Source organism: Salvia splendens, chromosome 10, assembly GCF_004379255.2.
Source record: "Salvia splendens isolate huo1 chromosome 10, SspV2, whole genome shotgun sequence".
Taxonomy (NCBI): domain Eukaryota; kingdom Viridiplantae; phylum Streptophyta; class Magnoliopsida; order Lamiales; family Lamiaceae; genus Salvia; species Salvia splendens.
Window position 1 is genome coordinate 4,638,859 of NC_056041.1, and position 14,416 is coordinate 4,653,274.

General features: G+C 37.3%; 1 protein-coding gene and 2 non-coding genes across 5 annotated transcripts; 2 read left to right on the top strand and 1 right to left on the bottom strand.

Moving 5' to 3' along the window:
* The first annotated feature begins 179 nt into the window (after positions 1-179).
* Positions 180-340, top strand: LOC121753479. Its single transcript, XR_006040452.1, has one exon. It is a non-coding gene; the product is annotated as a U1 spliceosomal RNA (small nuclear RNA).
* Positions 341-1,380: 1,040 nt separating this feature from the next.
* Positions 1,381-1,541, top strand: LOC121753455. The gene has a single exon (XR_006040431.1). It is a non-coding gene; the product is annotated as a U1 spliceosomal RNA (small nuclear RNA).
* Positions 1,542-2,361: 820 nt separating this feature from the next.
* Positions 2,362-8,331, bottom strand: LOC121750686. Of its 3 annotated transcripts, none has more exons than XM_042145265.1 (7): positions 8,009-8,331; positions 6,899-6,947; positions 6,277-6,529; positions 5,989-6,193; positions 4,944-5,885; positions 3,949-4,837; positions 2,362-3,834 (listed from the first exon to the last, which is right to left on the bottom strand). In XM_042145265.1, exons 3-7 carry the CDS (start codon positions 6,430-6,432, stop codon positions 2,682-2,684), a joined length of 3,345 nt encoding a protein of 1,114 aa, XP_042001199.1. In that variant the 5' UTR covers positions 6,433-6,529; positions 6,899-6,947; positions 8,009-8,331; the 3' UTR covers positions 2,362-2,681. The 3 variants fall into 3 exon arrangements, with proteins under 3 accessions (XP_042001199.1, XP_042001198.1, XP_042001200.1); XM_042145264.1 differs by having other exon boundaries at positions 6,277-6,562; XM_042145266.1 differs by having other exon boundaries at positions 4,944-5,870; positions 6,277-6,562; positions 8,009-8,330.
* Positions 8,332-14,416: the final 6,085 nt, after the last annotated feature.

Sequence of the window (14,416 nt, forward strand, 5' to 3'; positions counted from 1 at the left end):
ATCCAAGTGTGCACACAACCCAACTAATTGTAAAACTGCAACACATTTGAAGTTTTATTATACAAGTAAAATTGGGGATATAACTTTATGTATGATGAAGTTGTGCTTCCCACATCGGAAAATAATAAACAGATGTTGGGGGATTGCGTATAAAACAATACCAAGGGGCATGCCGTCCCATACTTACCTGGACAGGGTCGATGGGCGATCGAAAAGGCCCATGGCCTAGTTTGGTGACCTCCATTGCACTTCGGAGGGGTGCCCGCCTAAGGTCGGCCCAAGTGGTCGAGCCTATGTCATAATTTGTGACAGAGGGGGCCTGCGTTCGCGCGGCCCCTGCCCAATTCAACATCATATATTTATTTCCTTTATTTTATATTTACACCAGGTTTGGAGATGTAGGAATAGAAATCAAGTTAAATGGTGTTTATGATATCGGAATTATTGCTCATCAATATGGATTTTAGAATACAAGTTCTCGCTTACTTTTCCCAAGCTCTCTCCACATACATGGAACGCAGTATTATTACATCTATCATGCCAATACATGTATGTTTTGCTGCTAAAAATCATATTTGTAGTTCATATAACATTTTAAAGGTATAGTAGTTTGTTCATTATCTCAAACATGTTTGCAGCATCACGTCAGATTGGGGTAAGTTCACCACAAGAAACAATTTTAAGAACAAAACAAAATATCAAAATAAAGTAACATATTATTCCAAAAAACGATTCTATGTGTTAATTTACAACTTGACTTGATTGTTCATGATATCTTTTATCCCATAAATAGATGAAATGAAGATAAGAGGGTAAGGATCTCCAGAACAAAGGGAGATATAGCCAATACACACTGGTCATGTGGAAGTAGTTTTCTTGGTTGATCAATTTCTAAGATTCTTGCCATCCCAACAAAAGATTTGGGGATCGCCTCTGCTCGTATAAATCCATGTAAACGCTATAGATGGTGTGGTGAACACTGATCATTCAATAGGAGTCTTTTTCAATATTTATGTGCATTGAGGGCTGAATCATACTTCATCAAGCATAATGTGAAGATCATATCTAAACTACATTGGCATCCACTCACAGTAACCTAAAACAAGAATATGGATACAAACCATTGTCATGAGAAGTGAAGGAAGATTGTCTCAGGAGCTCTATCAAAGCTTTCATCCATTGGAGATCGCTTTCAAAGGACCCTACACGCGTCCACCTTGTTTCTAAGGTTGCAAATACTTGGATTCTGGATTGAATGATGTAGGTGAGTGGGGATTTATATAACTTAATATTTGATGAATTTATGTTCCCACATTTGAGAGTAGTAATTAGATGTGGAAGGAATTGCATATAAAAGGAAACCAAGGGACATTTTGATCCATACTTACCTGGACGGGGTTGATGGGCGATCCATAAGGCCCATGGCCTAGGTTGGTGACCTCCATTGCACTATGGAGGGTTGCTCGCCTAAGGTCGGCCCAAGTGGTCGAGCCTGCGTCATAATTTGTGCTAGAGGGGGCCTGCGTTCGCGCGGCCCCTGCTCAATTAAATATCAAAATTGAAAAGTTTGTTTGGTTCTTCCATACAACTCTTTGATCTAGAATTTGTTTCCTTAATTAAGACTATGTATGTCTTGATTGTATATTAATTCAAGTATCATCACATTGTTCAAGTGTGATTTTCTGTGCTGACAAAGACCAGATACATACCATGCTTTCACTTAAAGTCTTGAATTTCTAGAGTTTATTATTCTACCTGCATAGAAGCAATGGATTTTTTTAACAAACTTCTCTGACGTTGCAGATCTAAGAGCGAGCTATAGATAGTGTGGTAAATATTTAAACTTTCAATTGGTATTAAACCAAAGATGATCTTTTCAATATTTATGTGCTTTGATATAATCCATCAATGAGAAGAGCAGCATATCTAAACTACAATGTCATTCCACTCAATGTAACTTGCTCAGCGTTGTCATGAAAAGTGAAGGAGCTGTTGTCATCCCCGACTCCATTAATTTTCCTGTCAAACACGCCCTCGAGTTCTTCTTGTGGCTGCGATCAACAAGTCGCGATGCTGAATCTGCTCCTTTGTTGACGTTTCTCATCTGGTTGAACCAAGTGATTCAGAGGGGACCAGTTACTAGGGCCATAGAATCAAAACAGCTGGCTGTGGCATATACTTGGTCTTGCTTATTAGCCTTGTTGACCTATTCTGCATACTACCAACCGATTGGTAGCATGAATATAGACTGCAACCATCGATTATTCACCACCTTTTTTAATCTTATTATTACCATCATTACAGTTTCCAGAAACCATCAATCATGGTGTCAAAAAGCGTACCTGTAAATACAACACAACATTACGAAACCGTAGATTTTATTAAAATGCAAAAAGAAAGGAAAATTGCAGACATCTTTTTTTTCTTCCAAAGGATGTACAATGGAAAATCAAACAAAAGGGGGCTGCGTTCTAAAATCAAACGGGGCCATTCCCAAAATTTAAAAAAAAAACAATAAAAATAATCAGCAAAATAAAGACTAGCTTCTTGGGGTGCTATAGAAGTTGAAACTGGTATGGAACTACTACCTAACAACAGCCATCAAGAGGAAACCTCATTTCTCTTCTTCGCTGATGATGCACATAATCTAAACTCTCTACCACAGACAAAATATGTCAAAGTCAGATCTTCAATGCTGCCTTCTTATCCTCCCTCTCACCCTGCTGCTGGCTCTGAGGCGCCTCCTCGTTATTCAACTTCTTCGCCTCAAAATCACCACCAACTGCATTCTGCCGAAACCGCCTCACATCATCCGGGTGCACACCTCGGTGGCTCGTCTCCCCACTATCATCACGCCTTCTATCATCATAGTTTGAATCCAATTTGTATTCCCGACCACCATTCCCCATAAAAGAGAACCTCCCAGGTTGCATCATAGGTCTGAAGTACTCCTCCGACTTCATTCTCCCCGAAGACCCCACATCATCAAACCTTTGAGTACGCCTGAATACACTAACAGGTGATCTTCTCCTCCTTAAATTGTTAGAATCTGCAAAATTACGCTCCTCAACCCATCGGGAGTTCCTTTGAGGAGAGAAACGACCTCTCGACAGGGATATGTAATCCTCTCCATAATCAGTTGGAAACGTTGACTTCGGGAAATGCATCCTCATTCTCTCCATCCTAGCCTCAGACCGAAAATCAGGAGACCTGCTGAGTCTTCTAGCGCCCAAAGTCCTTTCTCTTTGCGGATGCCATGCCCTGGGTGAACGTGTTCTAGATCTTGAACGAGATCTCCTCCGGGTGACGGGCATGTGCGTCTGTCTACCAGAACATGGAGAAAAACTGTGTTCTCTTCTTGAGAAACTGCGTGGCATGCGAACAGGTGGACCTGCATCCTCGGGCAGAGGCTCAAACTCTTCCACAAAATCTCTACTTGGACGCATCGAATAACGTCCCCTGCCTCTGCAGTTGCCCCCTCCCCGTGTCATTGGTATTCTTCTACCTACACCAAAATATTCATCCCTCTCCACTGGTGATCTCCTCATGAATGGCTTATGCAAGCCTTTTGATAAATAATTAGTCTGCCTTGATTCATGGTAGTCCACCCGATCAATCTTGTTTGCAGATTCGCCAGTTTTACTTCTTGGCCTGGTGTGGTTACGACCCTCACCTCCCTGATAATTTGTGGTATAGCGCCTTCTCGAACCCCATGATGCCCATTGATGAACTCCATCTCTATCACCGGGAATAGCAGATCTATATCGACCCAGATATCTATCAGGACTCGCATGCCTTTCCGGCCGAGGATATGCATCAGCAAGACGACGTGATCTAAATCGCAACATAAGAGAGTTAAAGAAAGGAATCAAAATTTCAAAATAGACTGCCCCATACGAGTATGAAATAACAGAAGATTGCAAAAAATTAATCAAGAGAGCTTGATACCTGGATTGCTGTATAAAGAAAGCATCCTTCACATCAGTACCATCTGCAGATGACCGTCCTTCAATCCGGGATTGAAGCTTTCCCCTGGCAGACTTTGATGCATATTCTTCAATGCAGGTCACCCTAACATTTACAGCATCTTTGTGATCAAGCAACTGTAATCTTCGCATTCCATCATTCGACTCCATTGTCATTTCCATGCACTGTTCAACCGTAGAACCAGACCCAGCATTTGATCCCTTTCCAACTATCTCGTTATTGTCAAACTCATTTTTAGCAACATGGCCATTCAAGGAATGGTTAACTGGTCCACTCTTACTTTTATCTTCTGGAGATAATTTCAGGGACAAATTTCTCTGAGTTCCATGGGAACCCTCAGAACCACCTTCAACTATCTCAGACCCATGGTAGAAGTCAGCAGTATCAGAACCAGCTCCATTCCTGCCATCAGATTCATAGTCAACAGACTCATTTTCCATCTCATTTTCCTCCCATGAGTACAAACAAGAACCCCTCAGCTCCCCATCCTCATATGGAGAATCATACCCTTCCTTGAAACCAGTCGAGTCATCTCCATCAACCATGTCAACATGGCTGCCCCCGAAAACATCTGAATTGTGTTGGCCTTCAAGCACACGTCCAATAGTTTCAACAGCAGTGGGTCCTTTACTTCTTGTTCCAGCACTACAAGTCTTGCTAGTATCCTCCACCACAGCTCTCTTCGATTGTGATTTAGGAAGATTACTATCCTTGTCTTGCTCAATAACATGTTCAGCTACTTCTGAGTACTGCTTGCAATCAGCTATTGTAGAACTCGAAAGAAGGGACCAATCAATTTGTTTATTTGAATCAGTACTTGCAATAGGTTGAGCATCTATAGTGAAGGTGCCTGCAGGAAAAAGATTAGCACATTGGAATTAAGAGTTTACCATACCTAAATGACTTAATAAATAGCTTATCAAAGAGTAAATAAATGATTTAGATTGTAATAATACCAGGTAATTCAGAAGTCCTCTTGAAAACTTCTATATCTTTAGGCTGGACAACAATTGCAGATTCAGAAGCGGTTGTGTCATGAGTATTGACTTCATCAGTGCCAGTATGACTTCCGTCTAGAGCTGCACTTCTCTCACATTCACTGATGTTAAAAGAAGAATCTTCATCCCGTAGCATAGTAGCATTGTTTTTATCTTCAGACACTAACATGCTGAAAGGAGAACTGCCGACAATGACATCCGAGCTTGTAACCTGATTCAATGTTTTCATTTCAGATGCACAATTAGAAGCCTGAAATGAGTTTCTACAATCAGGATCCTCTTCACAAGATTGATGGGAAGTATCTCCGGCAATATGAGGACAGATAACATTTGGTGGTTCATGCAAATTTTGTTCGAGAGGAGGCACACTGCAAATTCCATCTTCTGAAACTGCTGTTGACTTATCTTCTACTACTTTTAGACTTGATGTCTGAACTGGAGTGCCAGTCGGCTTAGCTAGTAACTGATCTGCAAAATGGTTCTCACTCTCTTCCTCATGCATGCCTTCATTGACATCCTTTACAGTGCCCCCAGCAATTGAATCATCACATGGTTCGCCCCAAGCATCCATTGGAGTATTCAAATCCCAATGCTCTCGGCTTACCTTTGGCATGGTGTCATTGTCTAGGCAGCCAGTTAGCAAGCTACGAGAAGCAGCAGCAGAATTGTCGGCTTGGGACTCGACATTAGCTCCAAGGACATCAATGTTACTCAAAGATGGCTTGTTATTTTTTAAACCTTGTTCAGACTGAGTGGCAGAACTTGATGCATCAGAGTTCTTTTGGATTGTAGTGTCATCTGGAACAATATCCTTTTTATCTGCATCATCGTTGTCGGCATCCATGCTAGCAGCCGCTGCAAGCAGTTCAATTCCCGAGAAGTCCCCTGCACAATCAATTACTACCCTCTGCTTTAGTAAACATAGAGACACATCACCAAAGCAATAACCGATATATATTAGCAGATTCACAAAGTCCTCTTAAATGCAAGTTAGAGAGCCTACCTGAGGAACAGTTAGGATACTGAAGTTGCACGTGATCTTCCAAAAGTGGTGAACAAGAGCGTGTTCTCTTGGGAGCAGAATCTTGATTGTGTAGAGAGGATGTCCAGGGATGAGGTGATGGCGATTGAAGTAAATGCCTTCTTTTCTTGAGAGGAACATTTTCTGATTTTCCAGAGGTTGCCTGTCCAATAATCACTTCGCCGAACTGCAATAGTAACAATAGCATGCTCAGGTCTTGAAGAATAACACAAAAAATATAGCTATAGTAACCAGCTTTTACAATATTACCTTGTCAGAATCAGACCCTGAGAAATCTCCAACTCTTTTGGGGCTTATAGAATTTCCTGCTTTTACAACACTATTCAAGCTTCTGGCAACTGACTTCTGTGTGCGTCGCCCTTTTGTCACTGGTTTCCAACTTATTTCTGGATTGGTGGAGTTCATCACTTACCCGCTCTTAGCAATATTTTGCAGATGTGGGCTCTATCCCATACACGATGAATCCACCAAATTCACTGCCTGCTTTTCTGATTTAACGAACCTGCACAGTCCCAGATCAACTGGAAGAACAATTCTGCCAGACACGCAGTAAATTCAGGAAAAAGTGAATATAAAGTTCTTGATTAAAAATGCATTCTAGGATAGAAACTAAGGTACAATTCAGTGTTTTTGAAAAAAAATTATCTGTCAGTCACCACAAAATTTATATTCCATGAAACAAACTGTACTCTCTCCTTTTAACTCACTAGGACATATTCATAAGTTGTCAACAAGAACACATTTTTAGGATAATTTTTTAACAATTAAAAACATAAAACAGCTTGGTATAACTGAAGCATTGTATTATAAATGTGAATACCAATAGCAACCCTGTCAATTAATCATTTGATGATTGAAACATAGATCTTACCATAGGCCATAAACAGAAATTTCTTTGAACCTTCACACAAACGAGCTCACTGCAACAAAGCAGAAAATTGCATCAGGCACACGACCAAGAAGCAAAGCGCAAGTACAGTGATTAAGATTCATTAATTTCACCTAGCAAAAGGCGATACTGTAAAACATATATAGCTCTCATACAAATAAGCACATCATTCTTGTAGTATATTAGTTCGACATAAAAATCCTGATAAATAGCTCTCGGTTCTTTTTTGCTTATTTACATGGAAGATCAAAAGTAGAATGTTTAGATGCTTAGGTGAACCATTAAATCATGACGATAGAAAGGGTTTGAATGGCCTCTCGTCCATTAAAACTGATAGCTTGCAACCTTCAGGTGAACATAGATAATGAGCACAAGATCTAATCCGAAATTATCATCAGAGAGTCTTCAAATCATATGCAGTGCCCAGTATAAAAGGAACGGATTAAAGAATTAATCCATCTTAAAGCAAGACTTAGCAGAAGGATGGCAGCATTTGTTATGATCTATATCTAAGGGCTATGACACGCAAGAAAAAACAAGGAAAAAGTTCCAAATTTCTGTAGCAAGTTTTCTGAAATTTTGAAGAAATCTCCAGCATACATCAATCTTCAACCGGAGAGTTTTTTTGCAACAAAATCTTGCGACAACAGAACGCCGAGCAAATCAGACAACAACTCCTCCGTGGTTAGTTTAAAAATGATTTCGTTCAGCCAGATCCCGATCTGGGCCAAATTTCCAGGCGTGCATTATGCATTTGAGCAGGAAGCGACAAGCAATTAACGGGAAAAAGCAAGAGAGCATGCGAAAATCCATCCTTGAATTCAATATGTTCCTCGCAAATCCTTCAATCGAAATCTAATTAAGTGGCAACTTCATTTGCTCAGCCGAACGAAGACTTTGCCGAAGAAACAAACAGATTCAGATCTTGAACAACTCAAATCCGGATGAGAAAACGCTAGAGAGTGTGTCGGAGACCACAGATCTTGCTACCGAGAAGCAGATTACTCGCCACACGCCGGTGATGACAACAAGAGAAAAACAACCAAGACACAAATCACGCAGATTATCAAAAAACTTAGGGTTTCGCTATACCTGTATATCAACGGTCCAAAAAAAACCTAAATCTCCACCTTTCAACCGATTAACCTCCCTCCGATGGTCAAATCTCACAAAAACTGGCGCACACGTATAACTCCACCGGAAATCCTTGCAAAAATCCCCTCCGCTCCAAGTCTTATTCACACAACCGAATGCGCCGCCGCCGCAGCGTCAATTGAACCGGCGAGCTAGGTCTTTCAGATCTTCAACCGCCGAGAAGGCGTGGGATGATATCTGTTGGCTTCTGGAATATTTATTCGCCTTTCCGAGAAGATGAGAGAGAAGAAATGCGTAGATGATGAAAGAGCATTGGAGGATTAATTGCATCGCACTCACCACCAATTTATGCTTTCCATTATGACCACTTTAACCCTTGCCCTCTTCAATTCACAGGAATGCCCTTCGATGCCCTAGTCCTGTTCGCTAACGACGTCCGCTTTCTCGGGTAATTACGGTCAATATTCTGATTGACGGCGTTAATGATTTCTTTACATCTCGCTAATTACATCACACCTAACCCTTATTTTCTAGTAAATAATAGTAGTAATTTCTTCTTTTAATTATATTGTTAATTTTTCTTACATTTTGATTTAGTTCTCACAGATGTGTGAGATTCTATGAAACGGTGTTAAACTAGATCATTGAACTTTTTAATATTTTAAGATAATTATCGTCTATAAGGTCTATTTCCAGTTGTACATATGTACTCTTTGTCAAATTTTATTTTATATTCTAAAAAAATAGCACAAAATAATTGTTTTTGTTTTGATTTGTAATCCTTGACAAATTTTATTTTCTCTAAAAGTGTTTCACAAAATAAATTATAAATAGTGTATTATGATAATTTAAGAACATACTAAGATTAAATGTTCGAGGGCAAATTTGGCACAAAATTTTACTGAATCATAACGGAAAAGCTTGAATTGAAAGCTCAACGGCAATAAGAGAACTCCAATATTGAAGGAGCCGAAAGTGTCATGAAAGCAATTATTCTTGCTGAATGTCAGTGTTCAATTTAGACGACGCGTGTAAAATCGATCAGAAGAGAGCTCCAATATTGAAGGAGCCGAAAGTGTCATGAAAGTAACTACTCTTGCTGAATGTCAGTGTTCAATTTAGATGATGCCCGTAGACCCGATTAGAAGATAAGTCCAATATTGAAGGAGCCGAAAGTGCCATGAAAGTAATTACTGTTGCCGAATGTCAGTGTTCAATTCAGATGACGCGTGTAAAACCGATTAAAACAAAACTCCAGTATTGAAGTAGCCGAAAGTCTCATGAAGCAAGGACTATTATCGAATGTCAATGTTCAATTTAAATGACGCGTGTAAAACCTAAAGCAAGTATTCATTAATTGGCGTCATAAAGACTAGAGGATTAAAGTAAAGTGTTTGATTTGTGACTTAAAAAATTAAAAATTATTCATATTTATTTATGCTATAAAGTCCAAAATAAAACACAAGAGCTCAACAGTGATCCGAATATCAAACTGAAAAAGCTAATGTCAAGCCAGGGTCCAAAGATATTAAATGATGTCAGAAAATCGTAAAAATTTCAAATTAAATACTAGTATAAGAATATCACTCAAAGCTTAAATAAAGCCTAGCGTTTTGTTTTTAAACAAATGTAATTGTCCTCGTAAAACTTTAAAGCTATGTCCAAAAATCTCAAAGATATATGGTTAATAGTCTTAATCGTGGGTCATTAGTCATTACTGAATTAATGATTTTGATCATTTAAGAAAGCCTAGCGTTTTGTTTTTTATACAAATTTGATTGCCACTCTTTTTTGGCATGCTAAGCCTATTTGTAATCCAATTGAAATACAAAATTCCGTAAAATCGTAAAATTATCTTAACAGAAAAACACACAATTGAAATCCTAATATTACACATGTATATTTATCTAGACTTAATCCGTGTAAGTGTCGTCGTTTTCATAACTATAAAATGGGGTCGTTTTATTTAGGGATAACTGCCTTAAAAGTCACAAACTTTGCCCAAATTCTGGTTTTTCCCACGACCTATAAAATTGGCGTATAAAGTCACCAACTTTGCATTTAGTCGCCGATTTCCCATGATGGTTTTTTCGATGAAAGAGCGAGCCGACGTGTCGTTTTTAATTGACGTGGAGTCTCGTGGCGGCTGACATGGTCAACAATTATTGAATGTGCAATAAAAAAAATTAAAAACAAAATTAAAAACAAAATAAGCAAAATAAGCAAACAAAATGGCCGCCATTGCTAACCGGATTAGCTCCGATGCAGCGAGGTACGAAAATGGAGGTCTCCAAAGAAACGTGGGCTTGCTCCACCGACTTCATTCGTCTGGATCCGGAGCGCCCAAGGAGGGCCGCCGCCAAAGCCGATGCAGAGCCTCCAATGGTGAAGAAGAGGGCCTCCGTGGAGAAGTCGAAGCCCCGAGTTCCTGAGCCGCCGAGAAGGAACAACGACTCACAGCCGGCGCGGTCGTCGTGCTCTCTGCCGGCCGACGGAAGTGCGAGCCGAAGCTGCCAATGGAGGTCTCCGATGCAGAGCCTCCAATGGTGAAGAAGAGGGCCTCTGTGGAGAAGTCGAAGCCCCGAGTTCCTGAGCCGCCGAGGAAGAACAACGACTCACAGCCGGACAAAAATCCAAAGAAGCAGAAGCGAGATGGAAGAATCGAGCCTCACACAGCTAGAGATGGACGCGGTGTTGCAGCTATTTAAACTCAGCAGGGGCGATTCTTATTCCGCCGCCGATTTCCATCTCCTCTGGCTGGATTTCCCCAAGGAAATCAAGCAGCGGGTAGCGGAGAAGGAAAATACAGAAGAAATCGTGGGGGAGACGACAACTTCTTCATCGAGCGTGATCAATCCGGAGAAGCTTCTAGAAGAGGCGTTGCCGCGGAGGAGAAAGCGCGTTTTGCCCCTCGCCGATATCTACCGGAAGACCGCGCCGATGATCAGCAAGCGCGCTCTCAAAAGGTGCCAAAATTGAGGGATTTTTTGCTTTTTTCCTTTCCGATTTCTCCGTGAATTGTGAATATTTGGCCTTCAGTTCGATGTTTGGTTACCTTTGCTCGGTCTAGATGCCATCCACGTCAACATTCATGCGTGCCACATAGGACACTTAGTTGCCGGAAAACACAGGGTCGGGTCAATTTAGGAGATACCAGCGACCCGACAAAGTTGGTGACTTTATACGCCAATTTTATAAGTCGTGGGAAAAAATCGGAATTTGGGCAAAGTTTGTGACTTTTAAGACGGTTATCCATTTTATTTATCAGTTGATTGTGTCACGTAAAACCAAAAAATAATAAGAAGAATAAATAAATAAATAGAGCCTATTAACTGTATAGTATAGCTTACCAAAAATTTGCATCGTCCTAGCCTCCTAGGTCTCTTGTAGTTAGTACACAAATAATTGGGGTTTAAGTTTTGAAATTGTGTTGCTTGATATTTGCCTCATAACAACCATGAACAAAAGCATTAAATATGTACACGATCGAAACTTGACACATTATTTATGAGGAAAATTTTAATAAACAAAATATTCCTCAAACATGACGTTGCCACTTTAAAATATGTAGTTATTCCATTAGATTATGAAAAATATTAAAGGTTGTTGAGTGGTATTGAAAAAAATGAAACTTTTGTAAAATTATACGAACGACATAATTTTTCTATAAATCCACATTATTAATGTGTTGTTATGATTAATACAGTATGATATAGTAGTATCAAAAAGCAAAATTGGTTAGTTTTTAGCACTCAATCCATGATTTCATACCAACAATCTGTGATAATTATGAGCATCTGTCAAAACTAGTAATTTCATTATAAAGCAAAGGTAACATGTGAAACTATGAATCATTTTAGACAAAAATGTAGTATATGCGAATTGGCTATTACGTATATCCATGAAATACATCAAGAAAATTAGAGCATCTGCAGCGGTGCTCGCTAGGACGGACAGCGTCCGTGCCGCTGAGCAGGCGACGTGGCACGTTTCTATTCGCCAACAGATTTTCCGTTGGATTTTTTTTTTAAATCGAAAATAATACCGAAAATAAAAAAATTTATTTTCATATTCCCAAAAATATAGCCGTTTTTTTGGAATTTGTTTGATTTTTTTATAATTTTTTAAAACCCCAAAATCATCTATAAATACACACATTCGTCATCCATTTTTCACATCAAATTTATCTCTCATTCATCCTTTTTCATACAATTCATCATACGAGCAATGTGTTTTTTTAATATTATGAATTTAATTATATAATTTTTAATTTTTAGGATTTTAATTATGTAATTTTAAATTTTTTAGTAATTTGTAATGGTATGAGATATTTTTAATGCATTTTAATATTGTGGAAATATTTTTAGTAATTGAAGTATTTAAATTAAATAATGGAATGGTGGGACCCTTGAGCATGTCATTGCGGAAGAGAATGGATGTGAGTGTTAAGCTCTTGGGGAAGAGCAGGGAGTAAAAAACTAATAAAAGTGTGGATGCTCTTATAACTCGATAATATTTGTTTATCTTTATACGATAAATAGATGCCCGATCTCCGATTCTCAATCATAAAATAAATTTTATAATGATAATTAATAATTTAATGATACAATTATATATTTTAAATGTTACAATTTAACTACTAATTAAATTCGAAAATTTATAATTTGTCTCCAGCCAAGCTTTCATGATACGACTTATGACTAATTATTTTACATCTCTTTGCATCTGTTTGATTTATGATTAATATCAATAAGTTATAGGAGTAATAATGTAACACTTTATTATTTTTTATATGTTAAATTAAATTAAGTTAATATTTAATTCAAAATAAATTTTTCAAGAAAATTATAAAATCCCTTATCTAGCCTCATCTTGAAATGTGTTTCCCGTGGTTTGGAATATGGTCAAAAATTGGATTTGATAATAGAATTGAGATAAGATGATATGTGGTGGCCAAATATGAAAATGGTGAAGATCCAGATTAACAATGTGTGGCCCTGATTTCCAGATGATCTTCCTATAGCTAAATACTGCTAATTATTTTTAAAATATCGATCAATAAAATCATAAATTAGCAAATTATGATACTAGCTCCATCCATTCCATTAACCATTAGTGTTAAGACACATTTTTTATCCACATTTGTTTAGGAAAATTATACTAACAAATCGTTAAAGTAGAGAGAGAATAAAGTAAGAGAAAAAATAATGTAAATAAAAGTTATCACCATATTATTCTCTCTATTAATTTACTATATCTCCACTTTAACTATTTATTACTATAATATTTTTTCAAAATGAATGCGAAAAATAAATGTGCCAATACTAATGGACAGACATAGTATTTTTTTATTAAGTTTAAAATTTGAAGTATACAATATCATAAACTTCATGTTTTGTTTGTTATTTTCCAATCCAACTTAAAATAATATATTTTCAGCAAAATCTTAGTTTGCACTGATAAAAGTGAAATATTTATGATAGTTTAAATTTATTTTTAAATTATTGGCAAGTAGGATAAAAGGCACTTAGAAAGCAGCCTTGACTTAGCAGTGCCAAGTGGGATAAAAATGCACATCTATTGGTCAGATATAGTGACTGATGTATTGTGAAAAATAACAAATAAAATGTAAAATTGTGATATTTTAGATAAATTTTAAAATTAATAAAAAATATCAAATCTTGTTCAAAGTTTGTGACATTAGAACCAATATCCATTTTTATTTTTTTAAGTAATGACTTTCTGTGGTTAGATTATACAATTGTTAGAGAAAACTTATCACTTGCAAATTATCCTATGAATCAAACTTATTTATTATGATTTTTATTAATTTTATAGAATAATACTTTTGTTGCGATAACGATTCTTTTTCTTTATATACGCGTTTGCTTTATAATCTTTTTATCAACGAATTGAAGCGCACCTAATCCCAAAATTATATCAATTGGACCCCACAAAAAAGTCAAATATCAGAAATTAAACTTTAATTGTCATCCATCTTCTTTTTTGTCATCTAATCATTAAAGCAAAACATTTTTCTTTTTGCAACAAAATTTTGTAAGACTACTAGCGTTATTATGAGTTAAATGAAAGAAATACTGATTGAATAATAGAAAAAAATAATTATTTTAGAAAATATATTATTTTAAATGGAATATTTTCAGTAAGACATAAAAGTAATTTTCGTTCAGCGATAAAAACTTTATCGCTTATGAACATGAATGTTAAGAAAAATGAGTTGAAAAAATTAGTACTACAATGTAAATAAATCTTTTTTTTCTTTAGATGATACATACAAATCATTCATATAATGGCTCGAAACTAAACCAATTACTTAAAATTATTTAGTTTGAGTGATAAAATAGATAGATAAAACACTAAATTGATTATTCGAAGAGTAAAAAG